General features: G+C 45.4%; 2 protein-coding genes across 5 annotated transcripts in view; one reads left to right on the top strand and one right to left on the bottom strand.

The window, feature by feature from the left end:
• The window catches only part of GAS6 (growth arrest specific 6), an 81,624-nt gene extending 79,622 nt beyond the window's left edge, over nt 1–2,002 (top strand). The window contains exon 16 of the mRNA XM_037897332.2: nt 1,401–2,002. The gene's annotated coding sequence lies outside the window, so the exon portion shown is untranslated. The remainder of the gene's footprint in view (nt 1–1,400) is intronic.
• A 1,484-nt stretch (nt 2,003–3,486) lies between these two features.
• The window catches only part of TMEM255B (transmembrane protein 255B), a 106,369-nt gene continuing 96,941 nt past the window's right edge, over nt 3,487–12,914 (bottom strand). Inside the window, exons 9-10 of one of the 4 annotated variants that reach the window (XR_006287482.1) lie at nt 5,451–5,517; nt 4,189–4,325 (exon numbers count right to left, since the gene is read on the bottom strand). Coding sequence is in view for 3 of the 4 variants with exons in the window: in XM_037897356.2 (XP_037753284.1) it covers nt 4,158–4,325 (168 nt within the window). In the remaining variant the exon portion in view is untranslated. Of the gene's footprint in view, nt 4,326–5,450; nt 5,518–7,216; nt 9,079–12,914 lie in introns of those variants that run through there. The other 3 variants (XM_037897356.2, XM_043536082.1, XM_043536086.1) reach the window with 3 other exon arrangements.

Raw genomic sequence — 12,914 nt, 5'->3', positions numbered from 1 at the left:
GCACTGAGGCTTTGTGATTAAGTGTGAGCTACCCAGGCTGAATAGCAGTGTGGCTGAGAATGTGTATGAGCTTATTCACCAGAGGATGCAACAGAACAAAGTGTGTGAATTTCCATGCTTACCAGTAAGGGCTCTTCAGGATAGACACGGTAGGCTTTGCCAACACTGTTTTAGGCAGATCAGACTATCTTTCTCACTGCTGCACACTGGCTCTGTGCAAATTTTGGTGTCCGTTTTGCCTACTCACTTTCAGCTATTGCTAGTCTCCAGAGAGGTTACTAGCATGGGGACAGCTCCTGCAAGGTGCTGAGCATCTCTTGAGATGATGTCATCCAGGGGATTTTAGGATGATTGGAATTTCTCCAGAGACACTTGAAGGCATGCAGCACTTGGCCCATATTTTGCATCAAATTAGAGTAACAAATTGAGAGTGATTAATATCTTGTTATGGTTAGAATTCAAACATTTTATGGATGAGGATATCTTGGAGTACAGCTAGAATTTCATGCATAGTGCAAATAACACTGGGTATGCCAGTATTTTGATTTGAGATTTTCTTTTTGTTCAAGGAATTTTTTTTAATAAACTCTAGATTCATTAGGTGACAAATTATTTTACAAATAGAGTCAGAAAAATGACTTCTGGGGCTTGCAAGGGTCAGTATGGCACAGATCCAAGTTTACTAATATTTTTATAGATATTCTGTAGCCCTTATATACAGTGTTTTACCTGGTCAAAGCTAGAGAGAGAGTCAACAGATTAACCTAATGGACTACAACTGTGGGCAAAGTTGGAGGTTAACTATCCAGATAGAACTTTCCCCTGGAAAAGGATGGGCAACCGGATAAAGTATCCCATGGGGAAAAAAATCCTTACTGCCAAATGTGTTTGGAAGAGGGCTATGGCAACTGTACTGTATATAGCCACTAGATAATGCAACATCAAGACTGGTTCTCTGAGCCAGACGGTCAAGGGTGATGCAGCAAGACTGAAGAGGTCAGGTCTGCTGCTTCAGAGTCAGGCATCAAGCCTTTTGTGCTTTAAAGAAGGCCAAATAGCAGAAGTCCATGCACATTCAAAGGGGACCAGATGAAAGTTCTGAAGGATATTTATTCACTAAAAAGAAATGAAAAAGGAGAGAGGCTTATAGGAGGAAGCTGAATAGGTCATGTATACCAGTAATAATTTAATTTGTCTTACCTTTTGAGAAATGGGGGGAGGGAAATCCAAATACTCCGGATGCTGCTTCTGTTAGGAGATGATGATGGATCAACTGGTGACATGATTAGGACCTAGGAAAGGTTTTATTCAGGTTTCTCATTTCCAGCCTTACTGGGGAATGCTACAGGTATCATAGCCTATGGTGATTCTCTATTGTATTGTTTTTCTGGTCATTTCAGGTCTTTTCCTACATCAATATCCCATCCTTGCAACTTGAAGTAGCTCTAAAGAAAACAGCACACGCTTGGAAGACATCTGACACTTCTTACTCATTGGAGGAACAAAACCCAGTTTAAGCACTGTTCTTTTCAAAGAGCACCTGCTAGCAAAATAGTTTCACCTCTAGCATTTGTGTTATTCCTGCAGTACTTCCCAAACAAATAGCTGTGTGGCATATGTGAGTCACAAATCTGTGTAACCTTTGTTAATGCCAATGGTTATATTTATAGTGCCAGAAATATCTTGGATACTGGAAATAAGAATTTTGTGGTATGAGGTGGTACTTTGTAATTCCACATTCGATATTATATGAAAGGGACTATAACAGCGTACTGTGCTTAAAAAAGTTAATTGAAATAATTGACATACATGGGAAATACATCATTTTGATGCAAAAATTGCTCCAATTATTTGTGTGTGTAAAGACTTTATACGCCTATTTTATGTGGACAAAACGTTATGATTTACAGTATAAAAATATGGAGAATATAGGAATGTGTATTATTTCTAAAGTGATGACATCTGTAATGCTATACAGTGGTGCGCAGACTGGGGGGGAAGGTGTGTGATGATAGGTCGGTTTCTTCCACACACCTTTGTTTTCTAACTGGCAGCAGTGAGAAGTCAGAATAGGACACATACCTTCCTCCTCAATCAATGATACAGAAAAAGTGAAATCTCCATTTCCCCCCACCCTCCCTTTTGAAGGAGTTCATGTAGTTCACTAAGCCACTGAAGTTAATGGTGTTGGTCCATTGTAAATCTTAAGGTTCACATCGTGTGCCTTCTGTGCTTCTAACCAGCCAAAATTCACATTATACAAAACTGGATATATGTGCAGTTTATTTTGTGACTGAGGAACTGATCTGTTTGTTGTCTTTATGTTATACAGTCATGGAAATCCAAGCACTTATGATAAACTAAAATCATTAGCTCATGTGTTTTGAAAGTAACTTACCCTTCTTTCCGCCTTGCTTAAAATCTTTTTTTTTTTTTTCTAGCTTGAGTGCCAAAATTCTGCTTGCCTTGCTCCTGCAAGTCATTTCCCTGGGCCTTCTTCAATGGGGCAAAATCTAGCCCTGATCCTTTTAAGAAACCATTCTGAACTGAATAGGTAGGTTTCTCTGGTGCATTTTGAATAACGTTTCATATTTTGTATTGAATTCCTTTTTTTTTGTACATCAGTACATCAATAGAAAACTCATTGATGGATGGAAACTTACTACATAATTTTATGATCTTTTGGTGTGACTTCAGCTGTTCAAATGTTCACATCCTTTGAAGGAAAGCAATCTAATATTCTTAATAGATTTTTTTTAATTGTAACAACTGCTTAAAAGCTTAAGGATAAAATATGTCTCCCTTCCCATTTTGCACTTTGACTGTTGGGGAAACTTTTTTTTAAGTTTCCAATGTGGCACTGGATTAATTGCTGCCCAATGAGGTAGGTCCATGGAGCAAACTACATTTCCTGTGCTGTTCCATAGTCCTGGTGTGGCAAAGAACACTGAGGCCCTAGGGGTGCTGCAGGAGGAATCAGCAACTCGGGGTCATGAATTAATATTTTCATCCTTGTTTAAGCTCTGTCATCACTGATTATGGCAGCATAGAGCTGAGAATAGTGCTTGCTACTTATCCAGTAGAGGGAGTACAAGATCATGTCTTTCCTTTGGATGCTACCTCCACAGGAGTTACTGTATGTATATGTATTTTTAAATTCTCTGTAGTGGGAGGCTGGCTAGGAAAACCCCCCCAAAAAGGAATAGTCTGAGCATTCACTAATGCATTGCAACAGCTTCAAAACTACTGGACAAGTCTCTTTTTACATAATAATTTAGATCAACGTGCAGCATTTTAGTTTCCATTTTTACTAGAAAAGGAATCATTTGCCACCATCTCATCTGCCTTTTACAGTATATGGAAAAATACAGAGTTCAATACTGTACTAAGAAGTATATACATGTTAAATACTTAGCTAAAGGTGCAATTTCCAGCTCACTGATATGACATTTTATCATTGTTAGCATTAGCTGGACTGGGACATTTCAAACAATTAAAACAGCCCTGTTCAAATAAAATTTTATATTTGTACCTTACTTTTCAGAATAGGACAATACTAAGTGGCATCTTGACCTCTGAATTTTGCTTCCCCTTTCTAGTGATGTGTACACCAACTTAGGTTCAGTATAAATATGCAAACACAGCATATTTTATTGTCAATAACTGTCACACAGTATTTATTGGAACAACATTTTTACCAAAAAGGGGCTATTAACTGAATAGTATAAGGAAAGAAAATCTGGTTTCTTTCAATCCAGACTACCCACTTGTATCCACCAGACTATAACAGTTCTAAATCACTCTGTACTGGTTTATGAAAATGGAACCAAGTATCCAAAGTGTTTTTTATTTGTTTTTTCTAGTGGAAAAAAAAGTCATCCTGTATTATGCTAAGAGAGAAAATCATGCTCATGTTAGCCAGACAATAATGTCCCAATTGACTACTTGCAAACTGCGTTGTGACGGATACCTTCCTCTGGTGACACGTCTTCTTTAGATTTCCAGGATTCCGGTTAGCTCACAGTGAGTTGGGGTTAAACATAGAACAATCATAGAACACAAAACGGTTTCCTTAATAGTCTGCTGCCTGTGCAGCTCAGTGTTTCCAAAGATGTCTTTTTTTAAAAAAAAATTCAGTTACAATGTAATTCTATGTTCTAGGGTGCATAGGGTGGAGGCTTTTCTTCTGGCAGGAAGTAAGTTGGTGTGTATAGTGGCGGGGCATTGGGTGGGAGACCATAGTTTGAGCTGGACTGAGATGGAGGCTGAGTATCATCCGATAAAGAAATATCAGTAGATGATGATGCTGGAAAATGGCTTGCAGGCTGTAATTAAACAAAGAAAAAATTCAGTCTTCAGTAAGAGATTACAGACATGTTTGCAGATATACTGTGTTACATGTGTATGGTATGTACCATTAAACCTCTCAGGCATCTGTAAGGTGCACATCCCTGTGGTGTTGTTAACACACACATTATCACTGTGACTGTGAGATCGTTGACACTTATCACTTAAGTTAGTCTTCATATGAGTTTTATGCCTGCAATTCACCCTCCATACAGGCAACTTAATAAAACACTATTTTTGTGAGAGAGGATGCTCTAGTCCCCCAGGTAAGTCAGTATAGCTGAGTGGGCTTTAAGGGATATGCAGCTGTTTATTTAAAATTCATATTGCTACCTGGAAATGATCCTAGGGCTGTAGGTATTTGAGATCAAGAGAGGGTAATAATAATAATATATGTAAGTTAGTCAAAAGTTCAGAGCTCTGTGCATTGTTGCAGTTGTGAGGAGAAACAGGTGGTGGAGTCTGGTATCTTTGATGCACTCTTGTTTTGTCTACAAACAATGTACAAAATTCTATTTCCATGAACAGAGGAGCAACCAAACACCAGGACAGCATCCTTGTTCTCAATACCAAAACCTCTTTCAGCCAGCAACCTCCCCACCCCCAAAAAAGCGCTCTCTAGGCTTTATTCAGGGTTGTGCTCCCAGCTGTGTCTGCATGTCGCTCTTGTGCTTCTTCACTCACATATATCCATGCCCCCCCCCCCCCCCACCGTGGAATCCTCTGCCCACACAGTCCAAATTACTGGGCAGGCTCACATGCCCCTTGTGTCTTAGACAGCCAAACACCTCCACCTTATAGCTATTTTAAATGAGGGGTAGAAGTCATAAGAGTTTAAGTAAGGTTCAACCTGACCCACAATATCTTATTTCAGTATAGGATGCCTATTCTCTGATCCATTTTATGGCCCCTGTGTGTGTAACGTATGACTGACTGGACTTTAATTCTCCAGCTCCTTTAGACTTGGGCTGGAGTGAGGAAAGCAGCCCATCTTCAACAATTAATGCTTCACCCACTTTGTTAAAAACAAAATGGCACATTGACACTATTTTAAATAGGAGTTTTGCCATTGATTTCATCCTTGACCCTCAGATGTTAATCACCTGCCATTCGAAGGGTGTCAGCTGAAGTGTTGAGTGCTCAGCTCTGAAGTGCTCAGATTCAAAGACCCTGAAATTTTTCAATTAAAGAAAAAGAAGCTATTTTCAAGATGAGGGAAATGCAAAATCTGACAAGTAAATGCCACTGTCCCAGCTACTTAACATTTTAAAAATCATCCATAATTTTCTAGAATAGTGGTATACCGGTAACCATTGCACCTCGGTAAGTTTTTCCTTTGAGCAGCACCATGGATCTCAGATCTGGCATTCTACTCTCTACATGGGGGTGGGCAAACTATGGCCTGCGGGCTGGATCCGGCCCACGGGATTGCCCCCTGTGGTGCTGCAGGCCCCGTGCTGCTCTCAGAAGCAGCTGGCACCATGTCCCTGGGGCTGGGGGGAGGGCTCTGTGTTGCCTTTGCCTGCAGGCACAGCTCCCATTGGCCGGGAACAGGGAACCACGGCCAATGGGAGAGGTACCTGGAGGTGTGGGGCCCTGTGGCCCCAGGGGCTGTGCAGGGATGTGGTGCCGGCCACTTCCTGGAGAGGCGCTGCATGGGGCCAGGGCAGGCAGGCATGGAGCCTGCCCTGGCCCCGGGGCGTGCCGCTGCCACCCCGGAGCCGCTTTCGGAAAGTGGCACCAGGCCGGAGCCCAAACCCCTCATCTATCCTGCCCCCCAACTCTCTGCCCTAAGCCCCCTGCCTGTACCTCGCAACCCTCCTGCACCCCCGCCCCCTGCCACACCCAGCACCCCAACCCGCTTCCCTGAGCTCCCTCATACACCTCCTCTGTCCCAATCCCTTGCCCTGAACCAGTTTCTGCATCCCGTACGCCAACCCCCTGCCCTGCATACAATTTCCCCATCCCGCTGTGGCCCTTGGCCCAAAAAGTTTGCCCGCCCCTGCTGTAGCATTAGCACAGGGGTGGGCAAACTTTTTGGCCTGAGGGCCACATCAGGGGGTTGGAAACTATTGAGGGCCAGCTGTAGTGTATTAAATTGCTCCCCAGAGGAATGTGCTACTTATGGCTGCCAGTCCTTGTTCTCTGAGCACCATGGTAAGGGTCTGGATAAGGGGCGGGGGGGGGGCGGGGGTCGTTGGATAGGTGTGGGAGTCCTAGGAAGCCTGTCAGGGTGGGGGGTGTGGATAGGGGTTGCGGCTGTCGGAGGACAGGGAGCGGGGGGGTTGGATGGGTGGAGATTTCTCAGGGGGCAGGAGCTGGCTGTTGGGAGACACAGCCTTCCCTACCCGAGTGTAGTGTATTAAATTGCCCTACACAGTGTACTACTTACAGCTGCCAGTCCTGGTGCTCCATAAGTAGCCCATGCTTACGGGGAGAAATTTAATACAGTACACCTGGCTGTTCACACTGCCCAGCAGGAGCGTGCAGCCCCTCTGCCCAGAGCGCTGGCGGCATGGCAAGCTGAGGCTGCGGGGGAGAGGCCGGGAGCTCAAGGGCCAGGCAGGACAGTCCCATGGACCGGATATGGCCTGCGGGCTGTAGTTTGCCCACCTCTGCATTAGAGAGTAAACTGTGCTCTAAGCCAATTTTAGAAATAGCTCTAACATAGTAAATGAAAAAACTCTGGCTTATAGCTGTGTAAAATATAAACTTCCCCTGTCACCATATTTTTTTTTTTACTGGTCTCTGCTTGTGGACATGGAAATAAGAGGCAAAACAAGGAGCTTTTATTGACAGTTTAACAGTTTGTTTTCAAAAATAACATTCTACCTTTTTATAACAATATGATTCTCCTCTAGCTCTTCCACAGTTGAGATTAGCGCAGTGTGGACTCAGGTCTAGTCCCTGAATTTTTAGCTGTTACTTAACCAACCAGAGACAGGCACTTTTAATAATTTAACCCCATGTCAAAATCCCATTTTCCAGAGTTAGGAACTTAGGCCCAGATCCTCAAATGTATTTAGGCCTCTAGAAGTCAATGGGAATTAGGTGCCTAAATACCTTTGAGGATCCCTTGTGAGTCTAGGTCTCATAGAGACTCACTGGGACTTACTTAAGCTCCCAAGGGCTAAGTCCACAAAGCACTCCACATAGTGCTTAGGTGGCTTTGCATATACCTACCCATGGAAACTCCGTCTCTTTCGGCCTCTAACTCTGAGCACACCCACAGAGTCCGGTCCCACACAAAAGACAGGTGTGTGTGTCTTGACTTAGTGGTTAGGGCACTCAGCTGGGATGTGAGAGACCCAACTTCAGATCCCTGCTCTGCCTGAATGCGTGTCTCCCACATTAGTGCCCTAATCCCTGGGTGGCAGCATCACTGCTGGGCTCCAAACTCTGCAGCAGGTACTCCTGGGAAGTCTGGGTGGCTTCAGGGCTTCTAGGGTATCTGCACGAGCTGGGAGCCTTGGCCCTGTAGTAAGGAGCCTGGAAGCCTTGAGAATGCCAGCGGGATCCATGGCTCTCTGGGCTACTAGACTCCTGCTGTGGAGCCAGCTTCCAACTCAGCTCTCTGAAGATCCCGTTCTGAGGTAGAAAACTCCTCTTTCATTGCATGGGAGCCTGGGCACCTCAGGTGGAGGTGGGGAGTTAGACACTGCAATGCTGAGCATTGCAACTTCCACATCCCTTTGTACATCTCGCCCTACGTCACTTTTGAAAATGGGACTTAGAACATGAGCAAAATTGTCAAAACTGCCTGTACAAATAACTAACACAGCACCCTCAATTTGATTAGGTTTATATGTGAAAGGAGACCAGTAGGTGGTAACTGTCATTTTTGCTTTCTGGAAATGTGAGCTAAGCTTTGGGTTAGGACTAAAGATTTACTCAGTAGTGGAGGTGGGTAATGTCTAAGAATTTGGCCACTTCAGAACAGATTATTTATAAAATGTCCCAAAATGGAAATGATTATTAGAGAGCCTGCTCTGAACATCTTCACCAATCGTGAGTTTGCTCACATACATAAGCCTTTATACTAGTGCTGTAACTAATTCCCTCCACACAGCAATTTGATTATCTCATACATGGAGCAAGGCTGTTTTTTTCCAGAAGGATTAATAGCTTTCACCTATGGAGGCTAAAGCTTGTATCTGATCTCTCCTGATGTGCAGGTGATTCCTGCCTCTGATTGTCATGAAAAGGCAAATGAACACACTTCCAAAAATATTTAACAATATAGGAAAAATATAAAGTAGTTTTTTTTTTTAAAACATTGAAGAATTTTGGATAAAATAGTGACATTTATTTTTGAAAGGTGAGGGGGTTTTTATGTGGCAGAACACTAAATACTTAATATGCATCTCTTCAGTTTAGTTATTTTCTTTGTCATATCTTTTGGTTGTTCTTCACACCAGCTCATACTCAGCTCATACTGATTTGAACTTAATGATAATCTTTAGAAAGTCATAGGTCCATTGCCAGCTGAAAATGAGCCCTGATTACTAGACTCTCTCTAGCACATTACAGTCTATAATACACACAAGAGTAATTGTGGTGAATTAAATGACCATATTCAGTTTTCAGAATCTGAAGTTCTAAGATTGTAGGGTATCATTTTCAGGCATGCAGGCTTTTATGTGGTGCTTATTACTTTACTTTCCTGGCCTTCATCATTGTAGTATCTGAGCACTTCACCAACATTAGTTAATTTTTATCTGCACAACACCCCTGTGAGAAACAGAGTTATTAATTATTTCCTTTCTACAGATGAGGAACCAAGGTACAGAAATTAAGTGATGTGCCTAAGGTCAGTGGCAGAGCTAGGAGCTGACTTCAGGGCCCCCAAGACCAGTCCTGAGCTTTACCCACAAGATCTTCCTTTCCATCAGGCCTTTGCTGACTTTACACTGTACTGCTCTGCTGTTGCCCCATGCAGCAATTAATCTATCATTTAAAGGAAGGGCTAGATCAGCAGAGAAACACCAGCAGGGACAGCAAACTCAAGGGCATTTTTTTTTTTAAACCCTGCTCTTGTCAAAGGCCAATGTCACGGAAATGCAGAAAGGTGAGGGAGCCAGTAGTCACAGATGGAGCAGGGAATGTCAAGGATTTCAGGGCAGCAGCAAAGGATCAAACATTAGCTTTTCAAGTAGATGCAGCTGTGAATTCTCTGTGCGTGTGCGCATGCCCTCTGCACCAGAGACGAAGAACTTTGCCTAGCAGTACCCGCAGGGGCGGCGCTTATGCCCTGTGGCCATAGCCCCTCCCCTGGTTGCGTAAGGGCAGCGCCAGCCCGACCCCCTCAGTTCCTTCTCACTGATTGTGACTAGAGTCAGAGCTTTATGGTGTCTTCACCTCCCACTTTCACTCTCAGTTTTCTGACTAGTACCTTAGGCTTAGTTTAAGTGTTATTTGGCAGCCTTGTGTGATGCCCTCACCAGCGTTCAAGCGTTTTTCATCATGGAGGGGGGCCATCCCCAAGAGCAACCCCCACAGCAGGTCCTTGTTGAAGGACACATTAAAGAGAGTGGCTCCCTCTGCAAGTCAGTCACAAAGAGGACTTGTGGTTGAAACAGCATCTTCTGGAACAGGCCATGAGGCCCACTTTGGCTCTGAGACCCTCATCTGATAGGTGGTCACCTTCAGATCTGGCATATGATGCCACTCTGCGCTTAGTCTCTGGAGTCTCCCCCAAGAGGAAAAGGGGTCATTCACTCCCCTCTGGCCAGGAAGAGATCTCATAAAATGAGCCGGGACCATTCCCGGGCTCAGTGAGATTCCTCCTCCTCTTCTAGGAGGAGTGCTGACCAGCACTGCACTCCCTCTGGCATGTGGGATGGAGCAGGTCCATTCACCTGCTCCTCGGTACCATGTGGTGAGCAGCAAGGCCCTGTTCTGTTGACTCGGTCCTGGCCATGGGACATCCATTGAGTCTGGTACCAATGAAGTTGGCACCAGTACTGATGGTCTCCATACTGATGGCATATGAGCTGGCATTGGACCTGCTTTGCCTCTCCATCCTGGACTCTCCGCTAGTTCATGAGTTCTCCAGTGCTATGGCGTCTACCAGCTCACCCTCCATTGTGCCCCTGGCACCCTCTAGCTATGTGTCAGAGATGCTGGGTACGCTGACACTGCAGCTCCTACCACCTGAGCCGCAGACTGTGGATTTGAGGTTGGGACTGGCACAGAAGGCCTCCTTGAAGTTGGTGCATCCTTCAGCACCATCATTGTTTTGGCGGGAGATCCCATCATTAAGTGCAGTGTCAGCCTCAGTGCCGATGCCTCTCCCAGTACCAAGTGGGAGCATGTCCCATTCGGTGCCACTGGTGCTGATTCCCCACTCCTCTTTGGCACTGATGCTGCCTCCCGACTGGGCTTCAAATGAGTCTGAGTCGTCGTTTGCCCCATCGGGGCTGGCTCTCCTTTGTTGCCACAGAACCTCCGGGATTCCTCAAGGTCAGGGTTGTCCTCGTCAGATACACACCAGAGCTCACCCTTGGATCATTATTCACACTGAGATCAGCATCTGCTCCACAGTTGGGACAGTGGTTCTTGGCCCAATGCCTGCTGGCCACCAATGCCTTATGCGTTTGTCCAGTGGCTTCCTTGGAATCTCTGGGATGTGCCTCGGTTCCTGAAGTCACTCTCAAGAGCGTGATCACTGGTCGCGACAGTAACTCCTGCTCCCATATCGTCTCAGCTGCAATTGACCGCTGAGTCCATTCCCCTGGGACCTATATAGCTCTTCCAACCAGATCCTGTGATGCAAGAATAGAATCCATCATTGGTACAGCAAACTGCCTCCTCGGCCTCCCCGGATGAATCTGTTGTGTTGGAATCTTCCTCTTCCTCAGTGCCCGAGGACTTAGTTTAAGGCATACCAGGGACTCCCAAGGTAGCGGCTATACACCTCAGGTATCCAGGCAGAAGTCCTGCTGGAGAGCACACATAAGCTGCTGGGTATTCTCCAACCATCAGCTCCAGGGAGAGTAGCCTTCCTGCTAAATGAGGCTCTCAAGGAGCCTGCAAAGGCCCTCTGGAAGACCCCACCTTCCATTGGTCGCCTATGGCAAAGAGATCAGAGAAAAAGTACCTCATTCCAACACAAGGGTGTGAGGGTTTCTACTCCCACCTGGTCCTTACCTCCCTGCTGGTGACTGCAGCAAATAACAGTGCTCAGCAGGGCAGATATAAATCAAATGAACATCATGATCCAGCAGGCTTTGGTCTCTAAATAGGACTTGGTCAATTGGGCAGCCATATCTAAGCTCGCAGACTGCTTGCTAGAACCCTCCAGGGAAAAGCTTTTTTGGCATTTGTTGAGGAAGGGCACATGGTTGCCAAGACATTATTGCAGCAGCCAGAATTATGCCATCAGCTGTCACCATGAGGAGGGCCTTACAGCAGCAGAATTATGGCACTGCGCCCAATGTGCAGCAGACCATTGAGGTATCCCGAGATACTTTGCGTGCTTTGGGAGCATATATTCTGGCTGTTAAGAGACCCCACTATAACAGTCAGTGGCTGCAACAGCAATACAGCTCTCAGCGTTTTTTTGGACTATCGTCCCTTCCTGTGCAGCAGCAGGACAATGCCATAAAGAGCCACAGATCCCAAAAGAGAAGGTCCTGTGGTTCAGGGTTTAACCAGCTGGACCTCTCACTCCTGGTGCCTAGCGAGCACCCATTTTGATTTGTGTGTCCAGGACAGCTGTCCAGTGGGAATCTCTCCCCTGTTCGGGGACAGGTTGGTCTGCTTTACAGTGTTTGGAACTCTGTCACAACAGACATCTACATCCTAGGCACCTTCAGGTCAGGTTATGCCAGTGGTTCTCAAAGTTTTGCATTGGTGACCCCTTTCACACAGCAAGTCTCTGAGTATGACCCCCCTTATACATTAAAAACACATTTTTATATCTAACTCTATTATAAATGTTGGAGGAGAAGCGGGGTTTAGGGGTGGAGGCTGACCTCGTGACACCCCACATAATAACCTTGTGACCCCCTCAGGGGTCATGACCCCGTTTAAGAACCCTTGGGTTATGCCGTACAGTTCCTCTCCATCCCTCCTTCCCACCCACTACCACATCCCTTTTCAGGGACTCCCTCATGAGACACTGCTCCTCGAGCAGGTTTACTTTTTACTGGCTTTGGGAGCCATACAGGAGGTCCCCCTGTAACATCAGGGGCAGGGGTTCTACTTCTGGTATTTCCTGGTCCCAAAGCCCAAGGGAGGGATGAGACTTATCTTCAATCTCCTGTTCGGCCAAATGGAAGCAATTCTCAGTATGATCATTAGCCTGTGGAGTTCAACCGATGCTGCCTTGTGTCCAGGACAATTTGGAGTACTTGTTACACCTTCAGCCTTCTGGTCTTGCATTTAGTTAATTGGGAGTCCACCTGGCTGCAATTCCAGCATTTCATCTGCCCATCAATGGGAAGTCCGTGTTTCAAACCCCATGCAGTGAGGTGCTTGAAAGGAGTCACTCATCTCCACCCACCAGTTAAAGAGCAGTTTCCTTTGTGGGACTTAATACTCTTAGTGGCTCTTACGGGACCTCC

This window comes from Chelonia mydas, chromosome 1 (genome assembly GCF_015237465.2).
Source record: "Chelonia mydas isolate rCheMyd1 chromosome 1, rCheMyd1.pri.v2, whole genome shotgun sequence".
Lineage (NCBI taxonomy): Eukaryota > Metazoa > Chordata > Testudines > Cheloniidae > Chelonia > Chelonia mydas.
This window is presented reverse-complemented; position numbering and strand designations above follow the sequence as displayed.